The sequence below is a fragment of the Labeo rohita genome, chromosome 5 (assembly GCF_022985175.1).
Source record: "Labeo rohita strain BAU-BD-2019 chromosome 5, IGBB_LRoh.1.0, whole genome shotgun sequence".
In the NCBI taxonomy this organism is placed as follows: Eukaryota; Metazoa; Chordata; class Actinopteri; order Cypriniformes; family Cyprinidae; genus Labeo; species Labeo rohita.
Window position 1 is genome coordinate 29,786,279 of NC_066873.1, and position 27,702 is coordinate 29,813,980.

Sequence of the window (27,702 nt, forward strand, 5' to 3'; positions counted from 1 at the left end):
AATGTTTGCAGCCCAAAATTAATTGACTAACTATGTGATGCTAAATATATTCTCAAAATATCCATGTTTTAAATATATTCTCAAAATATAATTGAGGGTATTGGCCAGTTCAAACGAAAGACAAAAGAATGAAAGTCAGCGTAAGACTTGACTGTTGTAAGCATTCCGACACAACCAATTTAAAATGTTTTGGGTTTAATATAGGGATACCTTCCCTTACGAAGCGAATAGTTTGGTTAAATGAACAGATATGGACATGAGAGTGCACAGTGAGTCAGTAATGTCCCTTAACATAGCTCTCAATGGTCCATTTGCCTGAGTCCCAGTTATCTACTTATCGACCTTGTCACCAGTCCATAGCATTGACTCCACTTTGTGGATGTGTTGGCATGAGTGGGTGTGTCTGTGTGTGTGAGGGTGATTAACTAGGAGAGGGTTACAGATTAATTCTGTAACATGTTCAGTTTTTGTCCTGTGTCCCATAGAGCTGTGCTTCTCAGGGATTTCCTGTATTGATGAGTCCTTTTGATTTGCTTTTCTCCTTTCCATCTGCACTGCTACTGAGATCAGGTAGGACTTTTTACTAAGCATGTATTTTTAAGTATGAAAACCCAGCTTGCTCTTTGTAGTAACTCTTTTTGAAGAAGGAAGTATGTGACCATGGACCACAAAACCAGCAATAGCAATAGCCAAAAATACATTGTATGGGTCAGAATTATTGATTTTTCTTTTATGCCAAAAATCATTAGGATTTTAAGTAAAGATCAAGTTCCATGAAGATATTTTAATACATTTCCTACTGTAAATATATAAAAACATTGCTAAGAACTTCATTTGGATAACTTTAAAGGTGATTTAGGTTTTGCACCCTCAATTTCCTGATTTTCAAATAGTTGTATCTCGGTCAAATATTGTCCTATCCTAATAAACCCTACATCAATGGAGAGCTTATTTATTGTGGTCACTTATGTTGTTAAGGTTATGTGACATTGCTGTAAATTTTGCATGTTTTTATCTGCATTTTGGTTGTATGGGTGTCTCACTGTTTGCACTTTTAGTCTGTGCAGCTTTGTGTTTTGTTGAGGTAAAATGTAATTTCTCAAATGTCTTTTTGCAGATATGGATTACTGTGGCTTAATGAAGTAATCTTTGTAGTCTTTTTACAATGTTACAAAAGATTTCTATTCTATTTCAAAAAATGTTCTATTCATCAAAGAATTCCACTTTCCACAAAAATATTAAGCAGTGCAACTGTGACAAATGCAGCCATGGTGACTTCTTTCAAAAGAGACTTTTTTTTAAAAAACTTACCAAGCCCAAACTTTTAAACAATAGTGTGTACTGTGTAGAAGATGTCAAAGTAAAACAATTAAAAATTTCATGCAGCGTTGAGCGATGACATTTATCGGTACTCATTTTAATGCATGAGATAATCTGCAGATTTGATAAGATAAGACACTTATTATTACTAAATCAGATTTCACTCAACATGATGAATACATTCATGTTTCTTGTTGACGCCTTTCTCTGTAGATCCTATTTAAGGGGTCCTGTGAACAGGACGTATTTCATGCATTTTAAACACTGATTGACACAGCAAGGTTCAGTTAGATGTTTATTTTAATAGCTTTATCCCATGCCGGCAGTGAAAAGTAAAATGTTCATGATGTATTACTGCTGACAATACTATAAATCTAAGTGTTGCTCCTAAACTAATGAGCAAGTGAAACAGCGTCAAGGAAAATTACCAATTAATTTTTGTCAGTGTGAATTTGTATAGACAGAGTGTGAGTGCCTTACGTGAGAGAGAGAGAAGGAGAGAGAGAGTAGGGAGGCTGACGAAAGGAAAGTAGAGCGTCGCATGCAGGAAGAGAGAGAGGATACTGGGCCAGTGCTGTAAGTGGGCTGAGTACAAATGGGGACCCATTGATTGGGGCTGTGAGTGAGAATGGCCGACAGCATTTCTCTTTCTGCCCCTTTCACCATTGTTCTCTCTCTCTCTTGCTCTGCTGGCCATCGGGTGTGAAGGACACCAATGTGACAACTAATTATCCTGTTTGGAACCCAACAGAGCTAATCAAATGCAGCACCATGCTTCCTTATTATCATCTACAATTTTATGATTCCTCACTTGAGCAAGTTTATAACTGATCTAAACTATAGAGCAATTCTATAAATAAACATTAGAGAAGCAAGAACATTTGGAAGAAAAGTATCACTATGATGCATAATATATTAGCTGTATTAACTTTAGATGACATTAATAAAGTTGTTTTTAATAGTATATACATTTATGTATACCATTCAAAAGTTTGGAAAGTCACTTACACTCACTGCATTTATTTGATCAAAATCAGTAATATTGTGAAATATTATTGCGATTTAAAACAGCTGTTTTCTTTTTAATGTATTTTTAATGTAAGGTATTCCTGTGATGGCAAAGCTGAATTTTCATCAGCTATTACTCCAGTCGTCAGTGATCCTTCAGAAATCATTCTAACATGCTGATCTGGTGTTCACATAACATAATTTAGAATCATTAATGTTAACATTTTTGTGTATTATATGATTTTTTTTTAATGAATAGGAAGTTCAAAAAACAGCATTTATTTGAACTAATCTTTTGTAACATTATAATTGTCTTTACTTGCCACTTTGAATCAATTTAATGCATCCTTTCTGAATAAAAGTATTCATTTCGAAAGCTTTTGAATAGTAATGTTTTGTATTTCAAATTACACAGGAAATTGATTTAGAATAATAAACAATTTACACGATGTAGTTTTCACAAAAACTGCTGCACGTTTATTGAATTACATCCAGAATATGTGTAAAAGCCTGAGGGAGTTGTAATTTCACTGTTGTAATTAAATCACAGTAATTCAGCTCCTAAAATGTAGACATTTAATTTGTGCTCTATAATTGAAGTGCTTATCAAAATCTTAACCAGTAAAAATAAATTCAAGTGTATTTTAAGTGAAGGGAAGTAACTGGTCTTGCAGTTAGACTGTTGGACTGGTCGTGTAATTATGTATCTTTCCATCGGTCATTTGTTCTGTTAATTATTTCGCTATTGATCTGCTATTGGCAGCAATTCAGCAAACAGCTCAATGCCCAGTGTGTGCCACTGCCGTCAGTCATGCCCCTGACCTTTTGTTATGCGTGATCAAAACTCATAACAAGAAAGAGTGCTGATTTTAAATATTTTCAAGATGTTACAGAAATAAGCATTTGGTTTGCCTTCTTTTTGTATTTTTTCTTTGTTATATTTATCAGTAATAAATTAACTTTTTTGTATCATCCCAGGATGGACCATGATCGAGGCATGGGTAACAGTCGTTACCGTTATGAAGAGGAGGAGGGTGAGTAGCCTTAGGCTTGAAACCACACACACACACAAATGCAAGGTTGAATGGTTAATCAGGCGATCAGCACTACAATAGTTAGTGTTTGGTGAACAAATTTAGCACATTTTTCCCCAAAGACTTTATATATAGGAAGACTGTGCACTCCTATTATGAATGGGAGAAAGTGCAACGCCCAATATGGCGAATAAGCCCCGTCTTCTAAACGAAAGAGCCAATCGTTGATTAGTAATCGTGTCACTGCAGCTGCTGTTAGAAGCTCTGGTTCCTATAGAAACTGGCACACTGACTGGTCTAGCATCAAAAACAAGCTTTTTTAACGGTATTTGAACAAAAGAAACAAGTTTTATGAGTCTGTTGTTGTCAAATTTCATTAGTGTTTTCAAATATGAATATGAGTTTAATCCTGAGCTTAGTAAACAGTTTTGGAGAATCTGATGTTTCCCCATTCAAACAGATAGGAGCTGCACTTGCATGCACGAGAGGCATTTCAAAGATGGCGGCCGAGTGTCTTAAAGGGACTTTGTTTTACCCTAACTCATTATTAGGTTGTTAAAAACTGATGACAAAGGTAAAGTAAAATAATAAACAAATTAATAAAAAAAGCTATTTTTAACAATTTTGCCTCATTAGATAAAAATACGGGGTCATTAAACATTAAAGCAACTGTATGTAGTTTTGTGTATTTTGTATCCACCTTATTTGTCCTATAACAGCGTGCACGGCCATTTGTAAATTTAATGTGTGTGGCTTCTGGTCTCATTCGCTTCCAGCTATTTTTAGCTGTACAAAACAGCTCATTTTGCTGCTTGACATTGCAAACCGGTGTGTTTTACCAAATTATTTTAATGTATTATCTTAATTACGAACACAGTGGTTTGTAGTGCAAACAGTTTTACCGTTTACTGCACTTCGTTATTCTTCTCGTTATTTCCCTATGTCATCTTATGAACTGGAAATCTCACAAATTACCAGAAAATGGCTTACTTCCGCATTGAAAAACAAGGTGGATACGGTTTTATATATATTTATATATGTGTAGAAAATCACATGATGAACCAAAGTCCAATCACAAGCTGCTTTTAAAAACTAACATATATATTAAGGTGCACAGTGTCACACAAACATTGAACACCATCATGGTAAAACACTTGAAACTAAAATAATGCAATAAACATTCATTTAAAGGAGACCTTCACTTCCAGAACAACGATTTACTCACCCCCTTGTCATCCAAGATGTTCATGTCTTTCTGTCCTCAGTCGTAAAGAAATTATGTTTTTTAAGGAAAATATTTCAGCATTTTTCTTCAAATAATGGACTTCAATTATGCCCCCCGATTTTGAACTTCCAAAATGCAGTTTAAATGCAGCTTTAAAAGGCTCTAAACGATCCCAGCTGAGGAAGAAGGGTCTTATCTAGCGAAAAATAAGAATTTATATACTTTTTAAGCAGAAAAAAAAATGTAGCACAGGCTCTGAGATTCGCGTTCACGACAATAAGTACTACTGAGTCACGTCAAAAGGTCGCGCAGAACTATAGACCCAGTGTTTACAAAGCGAATGCACAGAGACTAAGAAAGTGCAAGTAAGTCAAACGCTGTGTACAAAAAAAAAGGTACAACGATGTTGGACAATTCTGAAGTTGTAGGAGAAAATAAGATTTTCACCATATAGAGTTTTTCGCCATACTCTACCTTTTTGAGCCGGAGTACACAGACGCTAAACTTAGATGTGATTCGTAGTAGTGATGGGAAGTTCGGATCATTTTACCGACTCGGACCTTTGAGTCTTGTTCAGCAAAATGAACGAATCTTTTTACGAGTCATTTCATTCATGTTAGCAAAATATTGTTAAAATGTTACGTGTTACTTCCCTAACACAGCTACTGCTTACACAAACGTTGATCACACTACAAACAAGACAAAAATATACTATAAGAAACAGAGAAGATTAATTCATTGTAGATTAATTAATTAATTAATTAATTAACTCACCTTACCTCTTATTTGGCAAGTTTTCGGGTTTGAGTCGTTCGTTCATCACGTGACAGCCCCATAAGATGAACGAACGACTCAAAAAAACCCGAAGACTCAAAACAGGTGAACTAATTCCAGTACAGAACCTAATAGGATTTTGAACGAATCACTCCCTGAGACGACTTGTTCTTCCCGAGTCACATTAAAGATCCGTTCAATATGAACTAATCATTCAAGAACAATCCCATCACTAATTCATAGCATCGTGAACGCGCATCCCAGAATTTTTATTTTTAGAAAAAAAAAGACCGATTGTTTCGCTAGATAAGCCACTTCTTCCTCGGCTGGGATCGTTTAGAACCTTTTGAAGCTGCATTTAAACTACATTTTTCAAAATCGTGGCACCAGTGAAGTCCATTATATGAAGAAAAATGCTGAAATGTTTTCCTCAAAAACCATCATTTCTTTACCACTGAAAACAGAAAGACATGAACATCTTGGATGACAAGGGGGTGAGTAAATTATTTGTAAATTGTTGTTCTGGAAGTAGACCTCTCCTTTAACAACATTAGTTGTAACATACAACCCTAATGTACACAACTAATAAGAAAAAAACTAAGAAGAACATTTCAATGAAAAAAACATCAAATGTGAAATGTAACACAGTGAATTCTAGGTTTGTCAATTTAAGTTTTTTCACTGTAAATTACATGTAATGCCCAATGCAGTTTTTCACTGTATATAGTAGGGGAACTTACAGTTAACCAATTAATAGATTTTTACTGTAGAATATTTACAGTCTTTTACCATTAAAATCACTGTCATTTTTTACAATCAATTCCCAGTAGACAAAATCAAGTCTGCTCTACTTTTTTTTTCTTGTTCAAGAAGCCATTTCACTTGAATTTATGTGTCAAAATAGAGAAGAAAAGACTATGGCAATAGCTTAGTTTATGTAAGTTTGTAGATATGTGCTTTAGGGTTACCCTTTAAAAAACTGGACCAGAAAAACCTGCTCTTTTTATTCCACTCACCCCTTCTTTCCATTATCTTGTCATGATTTGATAGACTGCATTCTGCACACAAATCCTGCCATTTTGCCCTCTCAAAAAGATAGAAAATGAAACATTGCACAAAGCACATTATGTCCAAATTAGTGTAGTTATTATTACTGTGCCAGCAGCTAAAAATGTTTTTCACATTTCCTCTCACTTTAACAATTAACCAGACAGTTTTTCCTCTTCCACTTCACATCTGATAAAACATAAGTAAGATGAGGGATAATTGTAGTTGTGACATGAAATTACAAAAGTAACTGTTCCCTGAGAAATAATGTATGAAATGTGCTTTTGACAGTGAATCTTAGGGGTGTTCTCCATCTTACATACACTAACATTCAGACGGTTTAGGTCTGTATGATATATATATATATATATATATATATTTTTTTTTTTTATCTTTTTGAGTAAAACAATATCAATTTCAATATCAATATCAATATTTATAAAAGTAATTTATTTCTGCAAAGGCAAATCTGCATTTTAGCAGCCATTACTCCAGTCTTCAGTCTCACATGATCCTTCAGAAATCATTTTAATATGCTGATGTGGTGCTCAAGAATATTTATTATTATTATTATCAGTGTTAAAAACTGTTATATTTATGTGCTTATGCTTATTTATAATTGGTTTTGGTGCTTTGGTCTAATAATTAGCATGAATTACCAAATGTTTGTACTTTGACAAAACTGGAAGCTTGAAGATTTTATTGCATGCATATATTGATCCTACAATGTCAGTATTGAATGCCTGTGTCAATAGTTAAGCCAGATCATACCACTTTGGTTTTGATCATGTTTGCTTGAGTGAGCAGAACGTTTTCTATGGAGCATGAAATTGCTTTTCAAAATCAATGACATCCAAGACATTGAACAATATGTCGTTAATCTTATGAAAAAGTGTTGTGCCTTCCACAGACCATCAGTCTATTTACATTGGTGTGCCAGTGCCCCGCGGTTACCGCCGCAAACGCAGGAGGAGACGTTCGTCCATGTCGAGTCGTGATGCAGATGTAGAACGAAGGCTTAGACACGACCATCACAGACACGAACACTATGATTGTGATGACAGAGACCGGTACGATCTCGAGGTGGGAGGCCTGGATCAACCAGAACACAATCTGCCACCAGACATCAACAGAACCAGTAAGTCCTTAATCAGTTCCAAAACAAGTCATTCAAATTAGTGTTTTGTAAAGTGTGTCCTGTATTACATGATATGATGATTATGTATAATCATCACATGTGACCCTGGACCAAAAAAACAGTCTTAAGTAGCACGGGTATACTTGTAGCAATAGCCAAAAATGCATTGTATGGGTTAAAATTTTTCTTTAATGCCAAAAAATCATTAGGACATTAAGTAAAGATCATGTTCCGTAAAGATATTTTGTAAATTTCCTACCGTAAATATGTCAAAACTTAATTTTTGATTAGTAATATGCATTGCTAAGAACTTAATTTGAATATTTTGATGTTTTTGCTCCCTCAGATTCCAGATTTTCAAATAGTTGTATCTCAGCCAAATATTGTCCTGTCCTAACAAACCATAAATCAATAGAAAGCCTATTTATTCAGCTATTAATGGTTTTGTGGTTCAGGGTCACATATGATGATGTCTTAAATTTAAACTTAAAACTTTGCCAGAAATTTCTATATATTTCTTTGTTGCCAATATTGTGTTCCAACAGACTTGTGATCCAAAAAACAGGCAACAGACAATATACTCGAAGAAATGTATCTGAAAGGGAGAATGCAAATTCAAAGGGACTATAGGGAGCAATACCGTTATACATTTCTTTGTTTGTGTGTGTGAAACGGAGTTTGGTTTATCGGATATACCCCGCACCCTCACTCTCAATATCATGCTGTGCCGAGGGCAAGATAGAGTCGTCACCGCAGAATAGAAGACCATGAAAAACAATTATGGTGATGCATCTCTAAACGCTTGAGAACAAACAACTTGCGGGGCATCAAAGTCAGCGCAGAACAAAGAAATAACCTCACATTCAAAAATGACTTTCATTTGTTACTTTTATGCTAAATTAGCACTCTAACAATACTTTTGTCATGTATGAAATGGGCCATATTTTAGGTCAAAACAACATCCTGTGCTAAATTGCATTATTTATGAGTTCTGATTTTTAAGGTATATTCGGAATTGAGCTGATCAGTAATCCTAAACCCAGAGAGGTTTAGAAATTAGCCATGGATTTTCTAGCGAATTTCCAATGGGTTTTTAAAGCAGTGGTTTTTGAATTATGTAGAAAATAAGGTCTTTTATGGTATGCAGTCATACCCAGGACAGACCAAGGGGTCCCACCCCCACGAGCCTACCTTTCACTGGGCCTTGTCCCAACTTGGGACAGCCCTGATCCTACCCCAAAGATGACTTTGTCTTTTCAATACTAACATGTTATTTTGATATATTTATGTTCGAAACTATTATAGCAGTTATTAATATTTTGAATTAGCTGTATTTGTATATTTTCAGGTTGCATTTTAAATTTAGTTTAAAGAAATCATGAACTGAGAAATCAAAATTCCCTTGATCTTTTGACATATTAGAGGTCTTTGTACTATAAAAACATTCTGTAAGTTTCAGAACTCAGACTTTTTTGCTATTATAAAAACTGCTTTTTAAGCCCCGTCCACCAATTCATGAGGTGAACGCAGGGATTCGCAGAAACCAAGCAATAAAGATGGCTCCAAGTACAAGAAGAGGCTGTGCGGTGTGAAGTGAAGAAAAACAGTCTTTGCATTGCCTTCCTTCTGATCCCAGCACTAGGAAAGAGTGGATGAACTTTATTTTTATTTTATCGTTCACTTAATTTCCGCGGATTCGCTTACAAACAAGGCACAATTTGACGCAGAATTTTCTGAAAAATTGAAACAAAAAGATGATGCTGTGCCACACCACACAAGTATGAGTAACTGCTTTTATTATGTGGTCACTATTGCTTTGTCTGTTACAACAGATTGTCTGATATGTACTAAGTATTTAAGCATTTTTAACCTAAATCACAGCAGCGTTCACCTATGAAGGATGTAGGCTGTCAAACATACACAGCTGTTAGCCAATCAAAGCAGTGATCAAAGCTGCGTTTACTTCCGAGTCTACAATCCGCTGTGCATATTCAAGCAGAGCGTTCTGATGAGGAGGGTCAAAACAGGACAGAAAATAGCTTAGTATTTCTGAATTATGACATATTTTGATGTAAATATCTTGATAAAAGTATAAGTGGTCCTCAAAGAACAGTACAAAATAATAAGAAAGGGCAGTTCATTCCCTGTTAAGTTTTACAAATGGTATGTGCTTTTTTGTTTATAGTATTTAATATTTAGTTTTCATTTTTCTTAGTTTTAGTATTTTAGTACTTACTTTATTTCAGTTAGTTGCTAAGATGTTTCTTTTCCTCTTCTTAGTTGATTTTGTATGCACTTGTCGAATCAGACAAGTGTGGAAGTCTGTGCTGCTTGTTACATTTACATTTACATTTATTCATCTGGCAGATGCTTTTATCCAAAGTGACTTATACTTGAGGAAAGCAATAAGCAGTTTATCAGAAGATGGCAATAAACACGAGAAGTGCTTGTTATGCAAGTGTTAGCAGCTTACATTTAAAAAAAAGAAGTTTTATTAATTAAGACATGTCATTTTATGTCTTGATGAAATGACAAAAGATGGATGTTTTTTTTTTCAAATGACTTTGAACATAGACTTTTTTATTTATTATTTAAAAAAACACCCTGATAAAATCCATAGGAAATTAAAGAAGTCCACTTCTAAAACAAAGATTCACATATAATGTACTGACCCCCTTGTCATCCAAGATGGTCATGTCTTTCTTTCTTCAGTCGTAAAGAAATTATGTTTTTTGAGGAAAACATTACAGTATTTTCAGAAATGATCGGTTGTTTTCATTAAAGAAATACAATTTAAATACTTTTTAATCTCAGACGCTCTCAAAGTATATAAATTGTATTGTTTTTATGAAAATAACCGAACGTTACACTAGATAAGACCCTTCTTTCTCAGCTGGGATCGTTTACAACCAGATTTGGGATCGTTTAAAGCCGTATTTAAACTGCATTTTGGAAGTTCAGAATCGGAGCACCATATCAGTCCATTATATGGAGAAAAATGCTGAAATGTTCTCCTTAAAAAACATTCTTTCTTCAGTCGTAAAGAAATTAAGACATAAACATCTTGAATGACAATGGGGTGAGTACATTATATGTGAATTTTTGTTTTGAAAGTGGACTTCTCCTTTAAGGGAACCTGTGGGAAATTAACATCATGACTAAGCAGCTCTACTCACAAACTCTCATTTTTCAGCACTAATGCCTCTGACATGAACTAAAAATGGCCATAACCTCCTTTTGCAGCTGACATGAAACTCAGTGTTATTGATCTTCCTTCCCTCACTTACTCTCAGCTGTGAGTAATTACACTTCATCACACTGCAGCTTCAACAGACATACCGCTGTTAGTAACAATAAATATTTAAAAAATAAAATTTTCATCACTGAAAAAAAATGCTGAATTCATGCATTGATTAACTTTTTAATGGTTAGGCCTTTAACTTAAATTTAGTCAACAGCTTCTTAGTAATCACTTGTTCACATTTCATAGTGCTGAATTTTGATAACTGAAGTGTCCAATAACAGCAGCACAATTTGCCTTTTGGCCTCTTGCCTTTTTAATAAAGCTCTCAGTTTCTCTGTCACATATAATGGACTAGAGGTTTATAAGAACCCGTCTCTCGCTGGCACTGAAACAGACTCTTTCTCTGGTCTTTATTATGGCAGTACCTCATTCACATATTAACATCTACGGGCTTCTATTCTCCACGTGTCATCTTTAGTCCTCAGGAAGCCCGTGCATGGCCAATTCAGATGGAGGATGAAACAGGCAGAAATTATCAAACATAGTTGGAAATAAAGATGTACCTAACAGGTGTTAGAGCTGAGAAATGCTGAGCATAGAAATGAAAACAAATAAAGAACAGAAAGACCCAGACGTTGCCACACACTCCCTGGCTTCACCTCAGACAAGCACAGAAAAATAAGCACAGAGTGGATTCTCATGCAGCTTCAGTCACAGCTCACAGCTTTATTCCTCAGACAGAAAATTAATGAACAATGGCTTACACTGCGCCGGTGTTCCTCCAGGCACAGTCAGCCATCACAACACTGGATCAAACATACACAGCGGGTATCTTTGTTGTTTCTTCTCAACTTTTGGGCAACTACTTTCACTGTGTGTGGTGCTGCACGCCACTGCACTTTTTATTTATGAAGGCCACCTCATTCTCCTATCTGACTGTGCGAAATCCAAACGGGCAAGTTTGCAATCACTTCTCTTCCTGTTCATCTCACAGTGTCCCCAGCAGCAGAGCGGCTGCGCTACATTTTGGGGGATGATGAAGAAACCATGCCCACACCCACCCTCTTCACTGAGATGGACACGCTGCAACACGAGGGCGACGAACTGGAGTGGAGAGAATCAGCTAGGTATAAAAGCATACACACAAAGGCATCACAAATGGCATCAGTAGTCTTACAACTTGTGGAAATTCAAAATCGTTTTAATAAAAAAAGAATGTATTTTTGTAGTATTAAAATACTCTGTTTGATGTGCAGCAGAAATTGTTTGACAGTAAACCATTTGTCTGATAGTCCTGTGGCTCTGGGGCACATTTAAAACATTGCTCAGTCCGTGTTAAACTATTTTAAAGTCCCCATGAAATCAAAATTGACATTTTTTGGCTTTTAGTATGAATAGGTTAGCCTTAAGGTTATCTATAAGCTAGTGTGTTTCAAAACAGTGACAAAATTCGCATTTGCAAGATATAAGCATTCAAAACTTACAGTCTCTAGCTTCCGCCAATCAAGAATTTTGATGACATCACGCTGCATTTCAGCTTCTCATCAACCTTTCTGTCCAATCAAAAGCTCTCTAGAATCCAAGTGTCCCGCCCCCTATGCTACAAACAGACGCTGAAGCTGCAGCTGAAATTGTTCACTTGTTAACAGAATTGGTGTTTTCTGTACGGTAAATGGCACGTAGTGCACTATATAGTGGATCGGGAATGATTCAGATAATGTAAATATTAAATATGCATTCTGTTGGGGCGAAAGTCTGGTTTCGCTTTGTGTCACACAAACTGCGGCAGCGCGAACACAGTTTGCTCCAGTCTAGAGACACAATGGCATGGAGCGGATCATATGCATGAAACCACAAAGCGTATCGGACACATTTGAATTCTACACAGAATGGTATATTTTATAGTGATATGGATAAGATTGTGGCTGTCATACGCTGTCGAATGCGGCTTTACCCAGCTCAGTGGCTATAAAGTGTGATATAAACAAAACACTATTGGCTAATTTAAAAAGGGGGCGGGGCTGCTTGATATGTCCCATCCTGTCTTCCTGTTTCAGTTGAAATTCATCAAAAAACATAGAATAATGCTGCGTGTTTCAAAGCTGCGCTTCTGTGGACCTTTAAATATGTGTTCTGAGTTGGTCACACTACAGAAAAATGTTATTAACTACCTAGTGTCACGTAGCCAGACCTTCAGACTTATGGTAGAAGGTCTGGGAACCTTGGCCCCTTTAAATGGGCAAGGCCCGCCCAAGAGGCCATATGACTGACATGTAAAGCAACCAATCACGTTTCGTTTTGTGCTGCGTCATGTTTAGGGGTGTGTAAGGCAAACCAATCACTTTTCGTTTTGTGGTGCATCATGTTTAGGGGCATGTAAGGCAAACCAATCACGTTTTGTTTTGTGCCGCGTCATGTTTAGGGGGGTGGAAATTTACCCACTTAGTTATTAACCATAATAGACCAGTGTGTAAAATTCTTGGACATATTTTAAAGATTCTATGCCGCGAACTTACAACACGTGTTTCCCTGTATAAACTAACCAATCCGATGACGACTTTGGAACTCCTGAACTACCATATGCATCAGACATTCAGCCAGCGGTCTGCGGGCGTGATGTCTGAGGCTGAGACTATTAACCACTCAACCAAATTTGAATAAAAAAAAACCCAAGTATATAAAATAAGTTCTCAAAATCGTCAAAAATTAAGCGGTATTCTCTGCTCTCAAAGTTGGGGGCGTGTCCGATGTCGGCACTGAAACCACACCAACTCATGAACAAAACATGAACACTAGAGGCATTAAAACTCAGACGTTTATTCCTTTTTACATACAGTATGATTTACAGGTATAGAGTTTTGATTAATAAAGCCTAATTTTTACACAATTACTTGCAGAATATTATGTTATGAATTTTTAACAATTTTAACATCCTGCACAGTTTAAAAAGTGATACATTTGAACATTGTCGTCACACATAAAGCTTTATATGCTTGAGTTTTCTAAATCAGTAGGTTTGCTTGGTAGCTCACATGATACAGCATTGTATTTGTGTGATGAAGAGCTCCGGTACGAACCGTGTGAAACTATGGTTCGACAAAACAGCTCAAATCCGCATAAGGAAGTTAAAATAGCATGGCTGCATCAACAAATGCATTTTTATATCACCTTTACATTTGTTAACACTTTCAAGTAGGTTATGAGTTGGGTTTGGTGTAAGGGATACTGTATTTCCAACACGATAGAGCATTAAACTTTAGCGACACTCCCTGGATATTTAAATTCTGAACAGTTGCAATACGTACCTCAAGCAGCATAATAAAAATGCATTAATACTTGTCTGTACTAATGTAATAAAAACATGCCACGGTCACATATTGAATGTGTGTTTTAGTGCCACTCCCTGGACATTTCATTTTGAAACTCCCGCAAAACGTGCAGTAGGGTACGTAATTTCAGTGTTGCAGAAATGTATATAGAGCTATGTATTTTCATGAGCCTAGATTGCAACTAACTGAAATCCATTTAAGCCGAAGAATTGAAGTTGCCTTTACAGTGCATAGATTCTCAAACCAGGGCCTGCAGGCCTGAGATGGCCTTTGATTTGGTCCTTCATGTCGTATCATAAGAGGGAGGGAAAAAACATGCCATTGAAGCATATTTTCATTTCTAATTTATCTTAAATGTTATAAAATGCATTAAATTGTAGAGAATATATATGATTTTCATTTAAATTTCATTTCGTTTGTAATTTAATATGGCAACATTTATTTTCAGCCCATGGCCCAAAATCAGACTCAGATCAAGTTTGATTTATAGCCCTTCATACTAAAGTTTGGCCACTTCTGCTCTAGTGAGACAGAAATTTCACATTTTACCTTAAAATAAACCGCATCTGGACCAGAACAACATCAACATCAGAAACGTACAGTTCCTTTTTTCTCTGCTTGACTTCAACTTTGTGTATGCGTGTGTGTGACTGTGTATATCTGCAGGTGGGTGAAGTTTGAGGAGAAGGTCGAGGAGGGTGGGGAGAGATGGAGCAAACCCCACGTTTCCACGCTGTCCCTGCACAGCCTGTTTGAACTGCGGACATGCCTACAGACAGGCACCGTGCTGCTGGACCTGGAGGGATATTCACTCCCACAGATAGTCGGTCAGTAACCAGGCACTTTCTTCTGGGGGCTTGTCCTCTGACGGGGAGCTACTGATGTTTTTGAACCATCTAAAACTTTTGTACCATAGATATCATCTTGCATACTGAAGCGTAGTTCAAAAAAGTATTTTGTGATGCATTGTAATGTTTTGCTCTCATACCAATATTCTTTTAAAGCAAACCATTTTGACTTTTGCCTCCTGTAGATGACATCATCGAACGTCAGATAGAGGAAGGTTTGATCGGTCCTGAGCTGAGAGATAAAATCAGCTTTGTCCTGTTGAGAAAGCACAGACACCAGACAAAGAAGCCTATCCATCGCTCCCTTGCAGATCTGGGCAAGTCTGGCTCTGGCTCAGGCAGTGAGTGTTCAATCTTTAAAATGTTTCCTGTCTCTCCATCCTTGCTTACACATGTTGTGCATGGTTGAAAAATGAAGGAATAAATGAACAGTAACTAAACTATAGCACTGCAGTGGAATTGCATCATTCTGTTGTCAATTTGCAGATGCTTTGTGTGCATCTTCAGGTATAATGCAACCTAATTGCTTGTTTTCTTAAAATAGCAGTACATCTGAAAATGATCATTATCTGCTCACACTTGCAGTTGAGGTCAAAAGTTTACATCCCCCTTTCAGAATCATTAAAAATGTTAATTATTTTAATAAGAGGGATCATACAAAATACATGTTATTGTTTATTTAGTACTGACCTGAATAAGATATTTCACATAAAAGATGTTTACATATAGTCCACAAGAGAAAATAATAGTTGAATTTATAAAAATGACCTGGTTCAAAAGTTTACATCCCCTCGATTCTTTATACTGTGTTATTACCTGAATGATCCACAGCTGTGTTTTTTTTGTTTAGTGATAGTTGTTCATGAGTCCCTTGTTTGTCCTGAACAGTTAAACAGCCTGCTGTTCTTCAGAAAAATCCTTCGGGTCCCACAAATTCTTTGGTTTTCCAGCATTTTTGTGTATTTGAACCCTTTCCAACAATGACTGTATGATTTTGAGATCCATCTTTTCACACTGAGGACAACTGAGGGACTCATATTGAACTATAACAGAAGGTTCAAATGCTCACTGATGCTCCAGAAGGTAACACGATGCAGTAAGAGCTGGGGGGTGAAAACTTTTTGAATTTGAAGATCAGGGTAAATTTAACTTATTTTGTCGTCTGGGAAACATCTTCTGTAGCTGCGGAAGGGCAGTACTAAATGAAAAAAATATGATATTCAGGCAAAATAAGAAAAATGTACACATGCTCTTTCTATTCAAAAGTTTTCACCCCCCATCTCTTAATGCATGGTTTTTCCTTCTGAAGCATCAGTGAGCGTTTGAACCTTCTGTAATAGTTGCATAGTCCCAAAACAAAACAAGTTTATCGGCAGAACCTTCAGGCTGCTCTTTTCCACACAAAGTGCATATCAAGCTCAGAAAAATTGACCAGCAAATTTTCTTTAATGTTTTGGGCTTTTTTTTTTTGAGCTGGACAGCCATTGGTCACCATCCAATTTTGTTGTTTATACAAGACTGACATGGCCTTTGTTAAATTTGACTTGAGCATGGCTGAATAAGATGATAAGGGCTTCAAATGACATAAGGGTGACTAGATAATAGGCTTTTTGGTGAACAGTCCCAATCCCATTTCATTTCTGTCCATGGGTTATTTCATTGCTCTCCTTTTTGCGCAGTTCATTAGCATCAGCTTATTAGAAAAACATTGCCTGCTTAATGGTTAATTACAAAAGTTGTGTCGCTTGCCTCTCATAGCACGAAGCCCAGCCCGAACCCCTGCTGCTGGAGCAAATTTTAACCGTTCTACAGAAGATCTGCGAACCAAACAAGCAGCCAACTATGGCAGACTACGTGAGTCTATGTGCCCCCTTTCATCCTTTGATCCTTGTCTCAATTTTTAATAAGTATTTTTAATTATTTAGTGATCTGTTAATTTGATAAAAATCAGTTCTTTCTGCTTATGATAGTGTGATTGATCAACATTGCATTTTTATATAAAGCTTTTTCATTAAAGCTGCCCAGCAAGAGTTTAGTTAGAGAGTCAGATTAGTTGCCAAATAGAATGACTTAGCGAATATTTATCATTTTGATGAAATATTTGTAATGACATTTCTGTGTATTTGTGCTTGTGTGTCTGCAGGCCACGCTCAAAGCAGGAGTATGAATGACATTGCAGACACACCAAGCACAGACCAGGTGAGTCACAGTGTGTCTGTATCTATACATATAGTAAAAACTAAAAAGCCACAATTTGTCAAGGCACAGCAGCCTTTGTATAGTTCACAATAGCAGCTGCACTCTTTTGTATTTGCTTTGAAGCTATTTTTAGCTGCTGTGACCAGTTTTCCAGACTGGCTTAACAAATTCAAGTCTCTTTTGCTTTCTTATCGGAATATGGTGTATAAGTGAAATCAACATGTTTTAAAATAAGAAATTTAAAAGATATATTTTTAGCTAGAACTCCAAGAATACTGTTTTTAAGGTCCAAAAGAAATCACCAGCCATTCAGCCGTTCCTTTTAGCAAATAGGCATTTTATATTTAGAATTTGTGCTGTTAACATAATTGTATTTATGTATTTGACACAATTTTGATTTTGTTGTCCTAAAATTAAACTACAGCACACATGCTAGTATGTTCTTATGAAGAGGTCACTGTGATTGTGTGTGGCTCTGTCAATCTGATATGCCATGCTTTGCTGTGGCCTGGTGTCTGGGTCGGTATTGATCCGTAATTCGGGAAACGTGCCATCCGACTGTGTGGTCCTCGTGCTGAGCTCTCACATGCAGAGAGATACCCGGGAGCTGCGGTCCGATCCCTCTGGAAAATGTCTATGGGCGCACAATGTACATTGCTAAAGCCACCAGTCACGACACTCATTTATAACTGTCCTGCTTTTGGTCACGAAGATGTATTAGAAGAGCAAAGTTTTCATTATTTTTACTTTTAAAATGTTAGCCTTGTGTGCCTGAACAGAAAGCTTTCATTAGGTGGACTAAAACAACATGATTTTGCCGTAAGACTATATATATGTGACCCTGGACCACAAAACCAGTCTTAAGTGGCACGGGTATATTTGTAGCACTAGCCAACAACACAGTGTATGGGTCGAAATTATCGTTTTTTCCTTTATAGCAAAAATCAATAGGATATTAAGTAAAGATCATGTTCCATTAAGATATTTTGTAAATTTACTACCGTAAATATATCAAAACTTAATTTTTGATTAGTGATATGCATTGCTAAGAACTTCATTTGGACAACTTTAAAGGCGATTTTCTCAGTATTTTGATTTTTTGCACCCTTAGATTCTAGATGTTCTAATAGTTGTATCTCTGCCAAATATTGTCCTATCCTAACAAACCATACATCAATAGAACGCCTATATATTCAGCTTTTGAATAAATTATGACTGGTTTTGTGATCCTTCACAAATTACTATTTTTGGCATAAAGACATTTATAATGCTACAAATTATTTGCCGTTCTTTTGAATGTTCTATTTATTAGAGAATCCTAAACAAATATATCACAATTTTTACAATTAGTTTACAATAAGTTATTAAGTAGGATTTTTTCATTCCGATATTATTTGACATTATTACTGTTAAACAATATTTTGATCAAATTTTCTACGCATAAGAGACCTCTTTCAAAAACAATAAAACAAAACTGTTAAATGACAACTTAACCATCAGATGATGGAATAAAAGGGTTAAATGACAACATAAGTGTCCTATGATAGAACAGAAGGGTTAAATGAAAACATATGGGTCCTATAATGGAATAGAAGGGTTAATTGACAGCCTAAAGGTTCTATTATGGAACAAAAATGTTAATGATAGAACAGAAGAATTAAATGACAGCATAACAGTCCTTTGAAGGAACAGAAGGATTAAATTACAACATAAGAGCCCATGATGCACCAGAAGGGTTAAATGAGAACATAAAGGTTAAAAGAGTTTAAAAAAAAGAGTTAAAATAACAACTTAACTATCAGATGATGGAACAAAAGAGTTAAATGATAACATAAGGGTCCTATGATAGGTCAAAAAAGGTTTAGATGACAACATACGAGTTCTGTGATGGAACAGAAAGGGTTTAATGACAACATGAAAGTTCTGTTATGGAACAGAAGGATTAAATTACAACATAAGATTTTATGATGGAGCAGAAGGGTTAAATAAAAACATAAGTGTCCTATAATGGAATAGAAGGGTTAATTGACAACATAAAGGTTCTATGATGGAACAAAAATGTTAAAAGGAAATCTTAACCATCAGGTGATGGAACAAAAGGGTTAAATGACAACATTAGGGTCCTATGATAGAACAACAAAAGGGTTAAATGACAACATTAGGGTTCTATGATAGAACAACAAAAGGGTTAAATGACAACATAAGAGTCCTGTGATAGCACAGAAGGATTAAATTACAACATGAGATCCTATGATGGAACTGAATTATTAAATGAGAATATAAATGTCCTATGAGAGAACAAAAGGGTTAAATGGAAACATATAAGACCTGTATTAGAAACAGAAAGGGTTAAATGACAACATGAAAGTCCTGTTATGGAACAGAAGGATTAAATTACAATGTAAGATCCTATGATGGAACAGAAGGATTATATGACCACATAAGGGTCATATAATGGAATAGAAGGGTTAAATCACAACACAGCAGTTATATGATAAAACAAAAGTGTTAAAATGACAACTTAACCATCAGATGATGGAACAAAAGGGTTAAATGACAACATGTGAGTCATTTGATGGAACAGAAGGGTTAAATGACAATATAAGAAACCTGTGATGAAACAGAAGGGTTAAATTATAACATAAGAGTCCTGTGAGAGAACGAAAGTGTTAAATGACAACATGAGGGTTCTGTAATGGAATACAAGGGTTAAAGTACAACATAATCCTACTGTATATACTAAATCATTTTATATTATTCTTTTTTTTGTTCACTTTCATTTCAGCTAAAGAACAAGTTCATGAAAAAAATCCCCAGAGATGCAGAGGCATCAAATGTTCTGGTGGGAGAAGTGGACTTCTTAGAAAAACCCTTTGTTGCCTTCGTTCGGCTATCTCAGGCCACCACTCTTGGTGGTCTGACGGAAGTCCCGGTGCCCACCAGGTAACAGCTTTGCAAATAAAACTCAAAATATGTCTGCAGAAAAGTGATGAAAAAAGTAATATACTAAAATTAAGTTTTTAATGTGTTTTCTCTTAATGGACAGATTCTTGTTTGTGCTACTTGGGCCTCCTGGCAAAGCCAAATCTTACAATGAGATTGGACGGGCCATTGCAACGCTCATGGTGGATGATGTAAGTTTGATTGTTTTGTTTTTTAATGCAATACATTTTTTCATTTAGTCTACATTAAGTTCTTACCATCCTTAATGTGCAATTCTTCCAAATAAAATTGGGTAAGAATATAAACTGATCAGACATTGATTTCCTCTGTTTTATCCACAGCTCTTCAGTGATGTAGCTTATAAAGCCAGGGACCGAGAGGATCTGATTGCTGGCATTGATGAGTTTCTGGATGAGGTGATTGTGCTTCCGCCTGGAGAATGGGACCCCAAAATTCGCATAGAACCCCCCAAAAAAATTCCCTCAGCAGACAAAAGGTAAAGCTAATTGTTCTTCTGCTCAATCTTTGTTCTTCCCATATGCTTCCCATCTTAACATTCCTCTGTTTCTCGGACAGGAAGTCTGTCTTTTCCCTCAATGAGCTCGGTCAGATGAATGGGACAGCAGGTGGTGGAGGGCCTGTTGGCGAGGATGAGGAGATGCCTGTTCCACATGAGCTTGGAGAAGAGTTGGCATATACAGGGAGGTGGGTCCATCCATCTATCCATCCATCCATCCATCCATCCATCCAATGTTATATGTTTCTTTTCTTCCTTCCATCCATCCATTAATCCATCCATCCAATGTTGTATTTCTTTTCTTCCATCCATCCATCCATCCATCCATCCATCCAATGTTATATATTTCTTTTCTTCCATCCATCCAATGTTATATATTTCTTTTCTTCCTTTCATCCTTTCCATCCATCCATCCATCCATCCAATGTAATATATTTATTTTCCTCCATCCATCCATCCAATGTTATATATTTCTTTTCTTCCATCCTCCATCCAACCATCCAATGTTATATATTTATTTTCTTCCATCCATCCATCCATCTATCCATCCAATGCTGTATTTCTTTTCTTCCATCCATTCCATCCATCCATCCATCCATCCATCCATCCAATGTTATATATTTCTTTTCTTCCATCCAATGTTATATTTATTTTCTTCTATCTATCCATCCATCCATCCAGTGTTATATTTCTTTTCTTCCATCCATCCAATGTTATATATTTCTTTTCTTCCTTTCATCCTTCCATCCATCCATCCATCCAATGTTATATATTTCTTTTCTTCCATCCTCCATCCATCCATCCATCCATCCATCCAATGTTATATATTTCTTTTCTTCCTTTCATCCTTCCATCCATCCATCCATCCAGTGTTATATTTCTTTTCTTCCTTGTATCCATCCATCCATCCATCCAATGTTACATATTTCTTTTCTTCCATCCATCCATCCATCCATCCATCCATCCATCCAATGTTATATATTTCTTTTCTTCCATCCTCCATCCATCCATCCATCCAACCATCCAGTGTTATATATTTCTTTTCTTTCATCCATCCATCCATCCATCTATCCATCCATCCAATGTTATATATTTCTTTTCTTCCATCCATCCATCCATCCATCCAATGTTATATATTTCTTTTCTTCCATCCTCCATCCAACCATCCAACCATCCAATGTTATATATTTATTTTCTTCCATCCATCCATCCATCCATCCATCCAATGTTATATATTTATTTTCTTCCATCCATCCATCCATCCATCCATCCATCCATCCATCCAATGTTATATATTTCTTTTCTTCCATCCATCCATCCATCCAATGTTATATATTTCTTTTCTTCCATCCATCCATCCATCCATCCATCCATCCATCCAATGTTATATATTTCTTTTCTTCCATCCATCCATCCATCCAATGTTATATATTTATTTTCTTCCATCCTCCATCCATCCATCCAATGTTATATATTTCTTTTCTTCCATCCATCCATCCAATGTTATATTTTTCTTTTCTTCCATCCATCCATCCAATGTTATATATTTCTTTTTTCCATCCATCTATCCATCCATCCACCCACCCAGCTAATGCTATATATTTCTTTTCTTCTATCCATAAGGCATACAAACCTCTAAACTTAAATGATTTTTAAAGTCTGCATGAACTGTGAATTACTTTATTTAGTTTTGTCAATTTAAATGGAAAATAAAAAAGAGGGCTAATAGTTGGAGGGAAGTAATTAAGTATATATTCTGCCTGAGCCGTCAAACTGGCCAAATAAAATAAACAAATAAACATTCCAGAGCCAAAGCAAATTTATTTCTACATCCTGTTTGCCACCTCCATTTGTTCATTGAAATTGAAATGACATCTGCAATTAAGTTCTGAATGATTATAGCCCTGCAGACAGGACCTGACATTCTTGTACTTCGACCTTGCAGAGCCTCTAAAGCAAATTTGAAAAACCCTTACTTTTGGCTATAGCTTGAGTTTCAGGAGCTCAAAGTGTTCCAGCCTTATCTGTCTTCGCAAATAATTGAAAGATACCTCAGCTCTGAGGTTCAGGAGAGTCCGTATCTTGATCAATATGTGAAAAACGGAAAATGTAATGCGCTTTTTGGCACTTACACTCGAGGGCTTGTGAGGACTCAGAGATAGAAAATGGGTGCCGGTACTTGGTGCTAATAATCAAGATAGAGCTCACCTCTGTCTGTCTGTCTAATACAAGCTAAAGAGGACAGGTCTCTGTTGAATAATGGATTAAACATCTATGTTTACGGGACAGGTTCTGTGGCGGCCTTTTCCTTGACATCAAGAGGAAGCTCCCCTGGTACCCCAGCGACTTTTATGAAGGCTTCCACATTCAGTCCATCTCTGCGGTGCTCTTCATCTATCTGGGCTGCATAACCAATGCAATCACCTTTGGGGGCCTTCTAGGGGATGCCACAGACAATTACCAGGTACACCTTGCAGTTTTCCACTTGACACAGAACATGACAGTTTGTTTAAATTTGCATGTCGTCGTCTTTTCTGGAGAAGTTAACAAGCATGCTTGTGACCTAGCTTCATCTATAGCTGTCTTCTTTTTCATCTCTCTCTTTCTCACCTTGTTTCCATGTCTCTCTCCCTGTTTAACTCTCTTTCAGGGTGTGATGGAGAGTTTTTTGGGCACTGCTCTAGCAGGAACGGTATTCTGCTTGTTTGGTGGTCAACCCCTCATTATTCTCAGCTCAACAGGCCCCATCCTCATCTTCGAGAAACTGCTTTATGAATTCAGCAAGTGAGAGAGTCATCCACACCGATCCATCATAATTTCACAGTTTGTTATCGAAGACAATACAGTGCAGCCCTGATTGCTCACTTTCATCAACCCTTTAAAAGCCCATCATAAATCATCCATCTTCACTGATGCAAATAAGTGACTTCTCGCTTACTCTCTAGTGTTCACTGCTCTTGCATTTATCTCTCTTTTATTGTTTCTTTAAACTTTCTTTTCCTCAGAAATAATGGGATCGATTACATGGAGCTTCGACTGTGGATCGGAATGCACTCCTGCGCGCAGTGCTTTCTCCTGGTCGCAACGGATGCCAGTTACATCATAAAGTACATGACGCGCTTCACAGAGGAAGGCTTCTCTAGCCTCATTTCCTTCATTTTTATCTCTGATGCTATCAAGAAGATGGTGGGAGCCTTCAAGTACTATCCCATCAACATCGACTTCAAACCAGACTATGTTACGGCCTACAAGTGCGAGTGTTTGGCACCAGACCCGAGTAAGTCCATTCTTGGCTTACAGCACGTCAGCTCTGAAAAAGTGGAAAATTAATTGTGAAGTGAATTAGACATAGAGCAAATTTGCATTAATTAGTGTGTCAGGATTTACACACTAAGAATAAAAGCTAACACTTTACAATAAGGTGCAATTAGTTTACATTAGTTAATGCATTAGGTATGATGAACTAGCAATGACCAACCATTTTTCTAGCATTTATTAATCTAGAATTTAAAAAAATGCTACTTTGTCAATGTCAGCTCATATTTATCTGTGTTATCTGTGATGTTAGTAATACTTATAGTTAATAATGTTAATCTTTTTTTTTTTTTAAATTAGAGGTTCAAGCATGTAGTGCTGAAGCCCTATTGTAATTGTTAGAATAGCCAAGGATCAGCATTCTCCATCTAAAAGTGATTGAGCAGACCAAACCATAAGCTGCACAGACTTGAAACTTAGCACTCACACTGTTTACAACATCACCAAGTCTCACCCCAATCGGCCTGATTGTGGCGCTACAGCATTCAAAAGTATGAAATCACTCATATCCCCTAAACCGTTAGTCGCAGACTCAGGTGTCTTATATCGTTGGAATCTTTGGCTCATGATGAATTATCAGCAAAATTTCTGTGTGTTTTGGATTTGTTGAGAACCTACTTTTGCAAACTAGTCCTAGGTTTTTCGTGCAACCTCAATATAACCACTGGAGCACGATTCTCTGGACTGTGTAGATCAATAATTATCAAAAAAAAAAAAAAATAATAATAAATTTGAGCTTTACCCTTTGGGTAGCTATATGGGGTAATTTTTAAAAGAGGGATGGCCAAATATACCCAAAAGCCTATAAATCCTAAATGAAAAATCAAAACTACATGAAACTGTGTGAGCACATGCGTCAGATGATTTTAAACAGGCAAGTTTTATAAAAATCTGACCATAGGTGGCGCTATAATAGTCATAAACGTTCAAAATCATTATATTTCTGTGGTAAATTACCTGGGTTTGCCAAAAATGCTTTTTAATCATTGATTTAGGTGGTTACAGGCTTGCTTAATAATACGTAATGTCTTTTTTCGTATGTGATTAAATGCCTTAAAGTGCTTGAACCCTGTTTTAATTTTTAAATTTTACATTTTGTTTTAGCTTTAAATCATTTTTAGTTTTCTAGTTTTTGAATTTTTTTTTTTTACTTTTTGTATCTTAGGGGATTTAAGAGTACTTGCCTGTCTTTAAAATTTACATGATAATTAGGCTATGTTTTATTTGTTTGTTTATTTGTTTATTTTATTTAAATCAAAATATCATAAATCGTAATCATAAGTTTAATCAATTTTTTTTTTAATGAAGATGCCATCTCAGGCTACGTACTTTATTATTTTACTCTATTATTTCTCTACCTCATGTTTTTGTATTTTTGTCAACCCTGTTACCGAGACAAGCGTTACTAGGTTTTATTAGAACTCATATGCCACTGAATGATATGAGCATTAGCTCAATAATGTACCTGAGTGTGAGTGTGACCTTTAAAATGTTTGAATTTTACACAGGCAGTCTTTAAAAACAGGGTAAAACCTAATCAATTTCATCCCTTTTACCCACGTCAACATCTGTTACTCTAAACAGTAACAGGTTTGATGATTTCAAACAAATTTGCTAATTGCTAGCTAATTGTCAAGTTTACAAAAGCACATATTGTACACTTTGAAATGATTTTACATTTAGATATTGATTATATTAAATGCAAGAAATAATTGTTTAAATTTACATTTTAAAAAAAATGGTAACAGGATTGACATTGCATGTTGGCCCCCCCTCAGTTAAGTCTCAGAAATCATCAAAAATAGAACATTATATGAGTTTTAGAATCCTAGTTGAGAGATGATGTAACTTCCTAGAAATGATGTCACTTGAATGTACATTATTTTACAAGGTTTTTTTTTGATGAGGGTAACAGGGCTGACATAAAATCAGGAGACACCAATAAAATGATTAATATTTTATAGAAAAAATGCATACTAATGCAAAAACATTGCTTAACAATTAGACTATATATTTAAAACAACATGCAAATGTGATTTTTCTATCATTATATTATATATTATCTTCATTTTGCAAATTAAAAGTCCTGCTGAGAAAAGAAAAATCATAGTGAGGGACAGGCCAAAAACCTTACCCTTACCAGCGTAAATGCTATTTAAATTATTTGAAATAATATTTAATTGACTTTTTTATGTAATATTGATGAAAGCATACATAGTATTATTATGTTTTTGAATTGCACATTTATTTGTTGTTATATTAAATATATGTTTGATTATTTCTTAGGGATGTGAAAGGCACCGATTTTGTGGAATGACCCACATACTGTAAAATGAACATTAATGTGGATTAATATGCTGTAGAAGTATGATTCATTGTTTTTTTCATCATACTTTATCTATTAACTTAGGGTAAGGAATCAAACCTTATTGTACAGTGTTACAGAATAATGTTCACTCTGGAGTCATTGCACTGTCAATATGCATTAATTACAATGTCCAATATTAATTTCTTGATTGAACAAAGTTTGTTTGGGTGTTTGAAGAGAACTGGCTGAGCATGTGATTACTGTAACTTATTTGTATTATGTTTGTTTTTGCTGCAAACCCCAAACGTGGCCTCTGACTGATGTGAGTACTTCTCCATAAGCATAAGTTTAAACTGGACAAATAGCATGTTTTTTTGTAAAGAGTTTGTATTTTATCATATGGCTTGCAGCTGTGAATATAAAATAGCAGTGAGGTTTTTTGAAAGTAGTTGAAAGTAGGCATGCTGGATTGTTTCAAACAACAAATCAGCATTTTATTGTCATTTACAGTTGCCAAAGCTGGCTTTGATCCTGGATAAATCCGTCTAACAAAGTACTATTCAGATTTCCATTTGTTGTGCTCATTTTCCTCTCTGATTCTCCCTCTCTCTGTTTGTTCAGTGGCACCAATGATCTTCGGTGTTGTAGTCCCAGTGCCAGATAATTCCTCTGCTCTTTTTGGTGTAAGTGCCTCATGTCTTCACCTCACTCACATCTGTGTTAGCATGAGCTCAGATTAGATTACAGCTTTTCAATCCACTGTATTTGCACTAACTATCACTGATTTAATAACCCACAATGATACTTTGTATAAATCCAATTCATTCATTACAAATGGATCAATTCCTACTGATCTCGGTCTGCTGTAGTTCTGTATGTTTTTGGACCCGTCCTGTTTTATTCTCTCTTTTTCTCTCTCTTTTTTTTCCTATTTACCCACCACACAACTCTTCCATCCTTTGCCCTGTCTACAATCCTCCCTTCTGTCCCTGATTTCTACCTTTTTCTCTGTGTTTGTCTCTTCTTCTCAGTTGAATGTAACAGCTCTGGACTGGACTCAGCTGAGTAAGAAGGAGTGTGTGAAGTACGGAGGCTCACTGGTAGGAAAATCCTGCAAGTATGTTCCAGATCTTGCTCTCATGTCCTTCATTTTGTTCTTCGGGACCTACACCATGACCGTCAGTCTGAAGAAGTTCAAATTCAGTCGCTACTTTCCCACAAAGGTAAGACTAGCGAAGTTTGTACTTGTACTTTTCTGTCTTTTACTTTGACCTTCGACTTTGAAATTTTTCTCTGCTATAGCAAAATCTGACTGACTATATATTCTTTAGGATAAAAGCTGATGCGATTTATTAGGATCAGTAGGATCTGTAATAGTGTTAGAACAATCAGAAGAGCTTTAAAATCAGAAAAGCTTTAAATATACAGTCATGGCCAAAAATATCGGCACCCT

At 36.0% G+C, this 27,702-nt stretch overlaps 1 protein-coding gene across 1 annotated transcript in view; it reads left to right on the plus strand.

Moving 5' to 3' along the window:
- The first annotated feature begins 460 nt into the window (after positions 1 to 460).
- The window catches only part of slc4a5a (solute carrier family 4 member 5a), a 39,856-nt gene continuing 12,614 nt past the window's right edge, over positions 461 to 27,702 (plus strand). The window contains exons 1-17 of the mRNA XM_051110325.1: positions 461 to 570; positions 3,307 to 3,362; positions 7,319 to 7,546; positions 11,785 to 11,917; positions 14,786 to 14,946; positions 15,153 to 15,308; positions 16,726 to 16,821; positions 17,111 to 17,166; positions 19,952 to 20,109; positions 20,213 to 20,300; positions 20,451 to 20,605; positions 20,686 to 20,814; positions 22,916 to 23,090; positions 23,277 to 23,410; positions 23,632 to 23,903; positions 26,898 to 26,932; positions 27,281 to 27,472. Coding sequence (XP_050966282.1) covers positions 3,308 to 3,362; positions 7,319 to 7,546; positions 11,785 to 11,917; positions 14,786 to 14,946; positions 15,153 to 15,308; positions 16,726 to 16,821; positions 17,111 to 17,166; positions 19,952 to 20,109; positions 20,213 to 20,300; positions 20,451 to 20,605; positions 20,686 to 20,814; positions 22,916 to 23,090; positions 23,277 to 23,410; positions 23,632 to 23,903; positions 26,898 to 26,932; positions 27,281 to 27,472 — 2,223 coding nt within the window. The 5' untranslated portion in view covers positions 461 to 570; position 3,307. The remainder of the gene's footprint in view (positions 571 to 3,306; positions 3,363 to 7,318; positions 7,547 to 11,784; positions 11,918 to 14,785; positions 14,947 to 15,152; positions 15,309 to 16,725; positions 16,822 to 17,110; positions 17,167 to 19,951; positions 20,110 to 20,212; positions 20,301 to 20,450; positions 20,606 to 20,685; positions 20,815 to 22,915; positions 23,091 to 23,276; positions 23,411 to 23,631; positions 23,904 to 26,897; positions 26,933 to 27,280; positions 27,473 to 27,702) is intronic.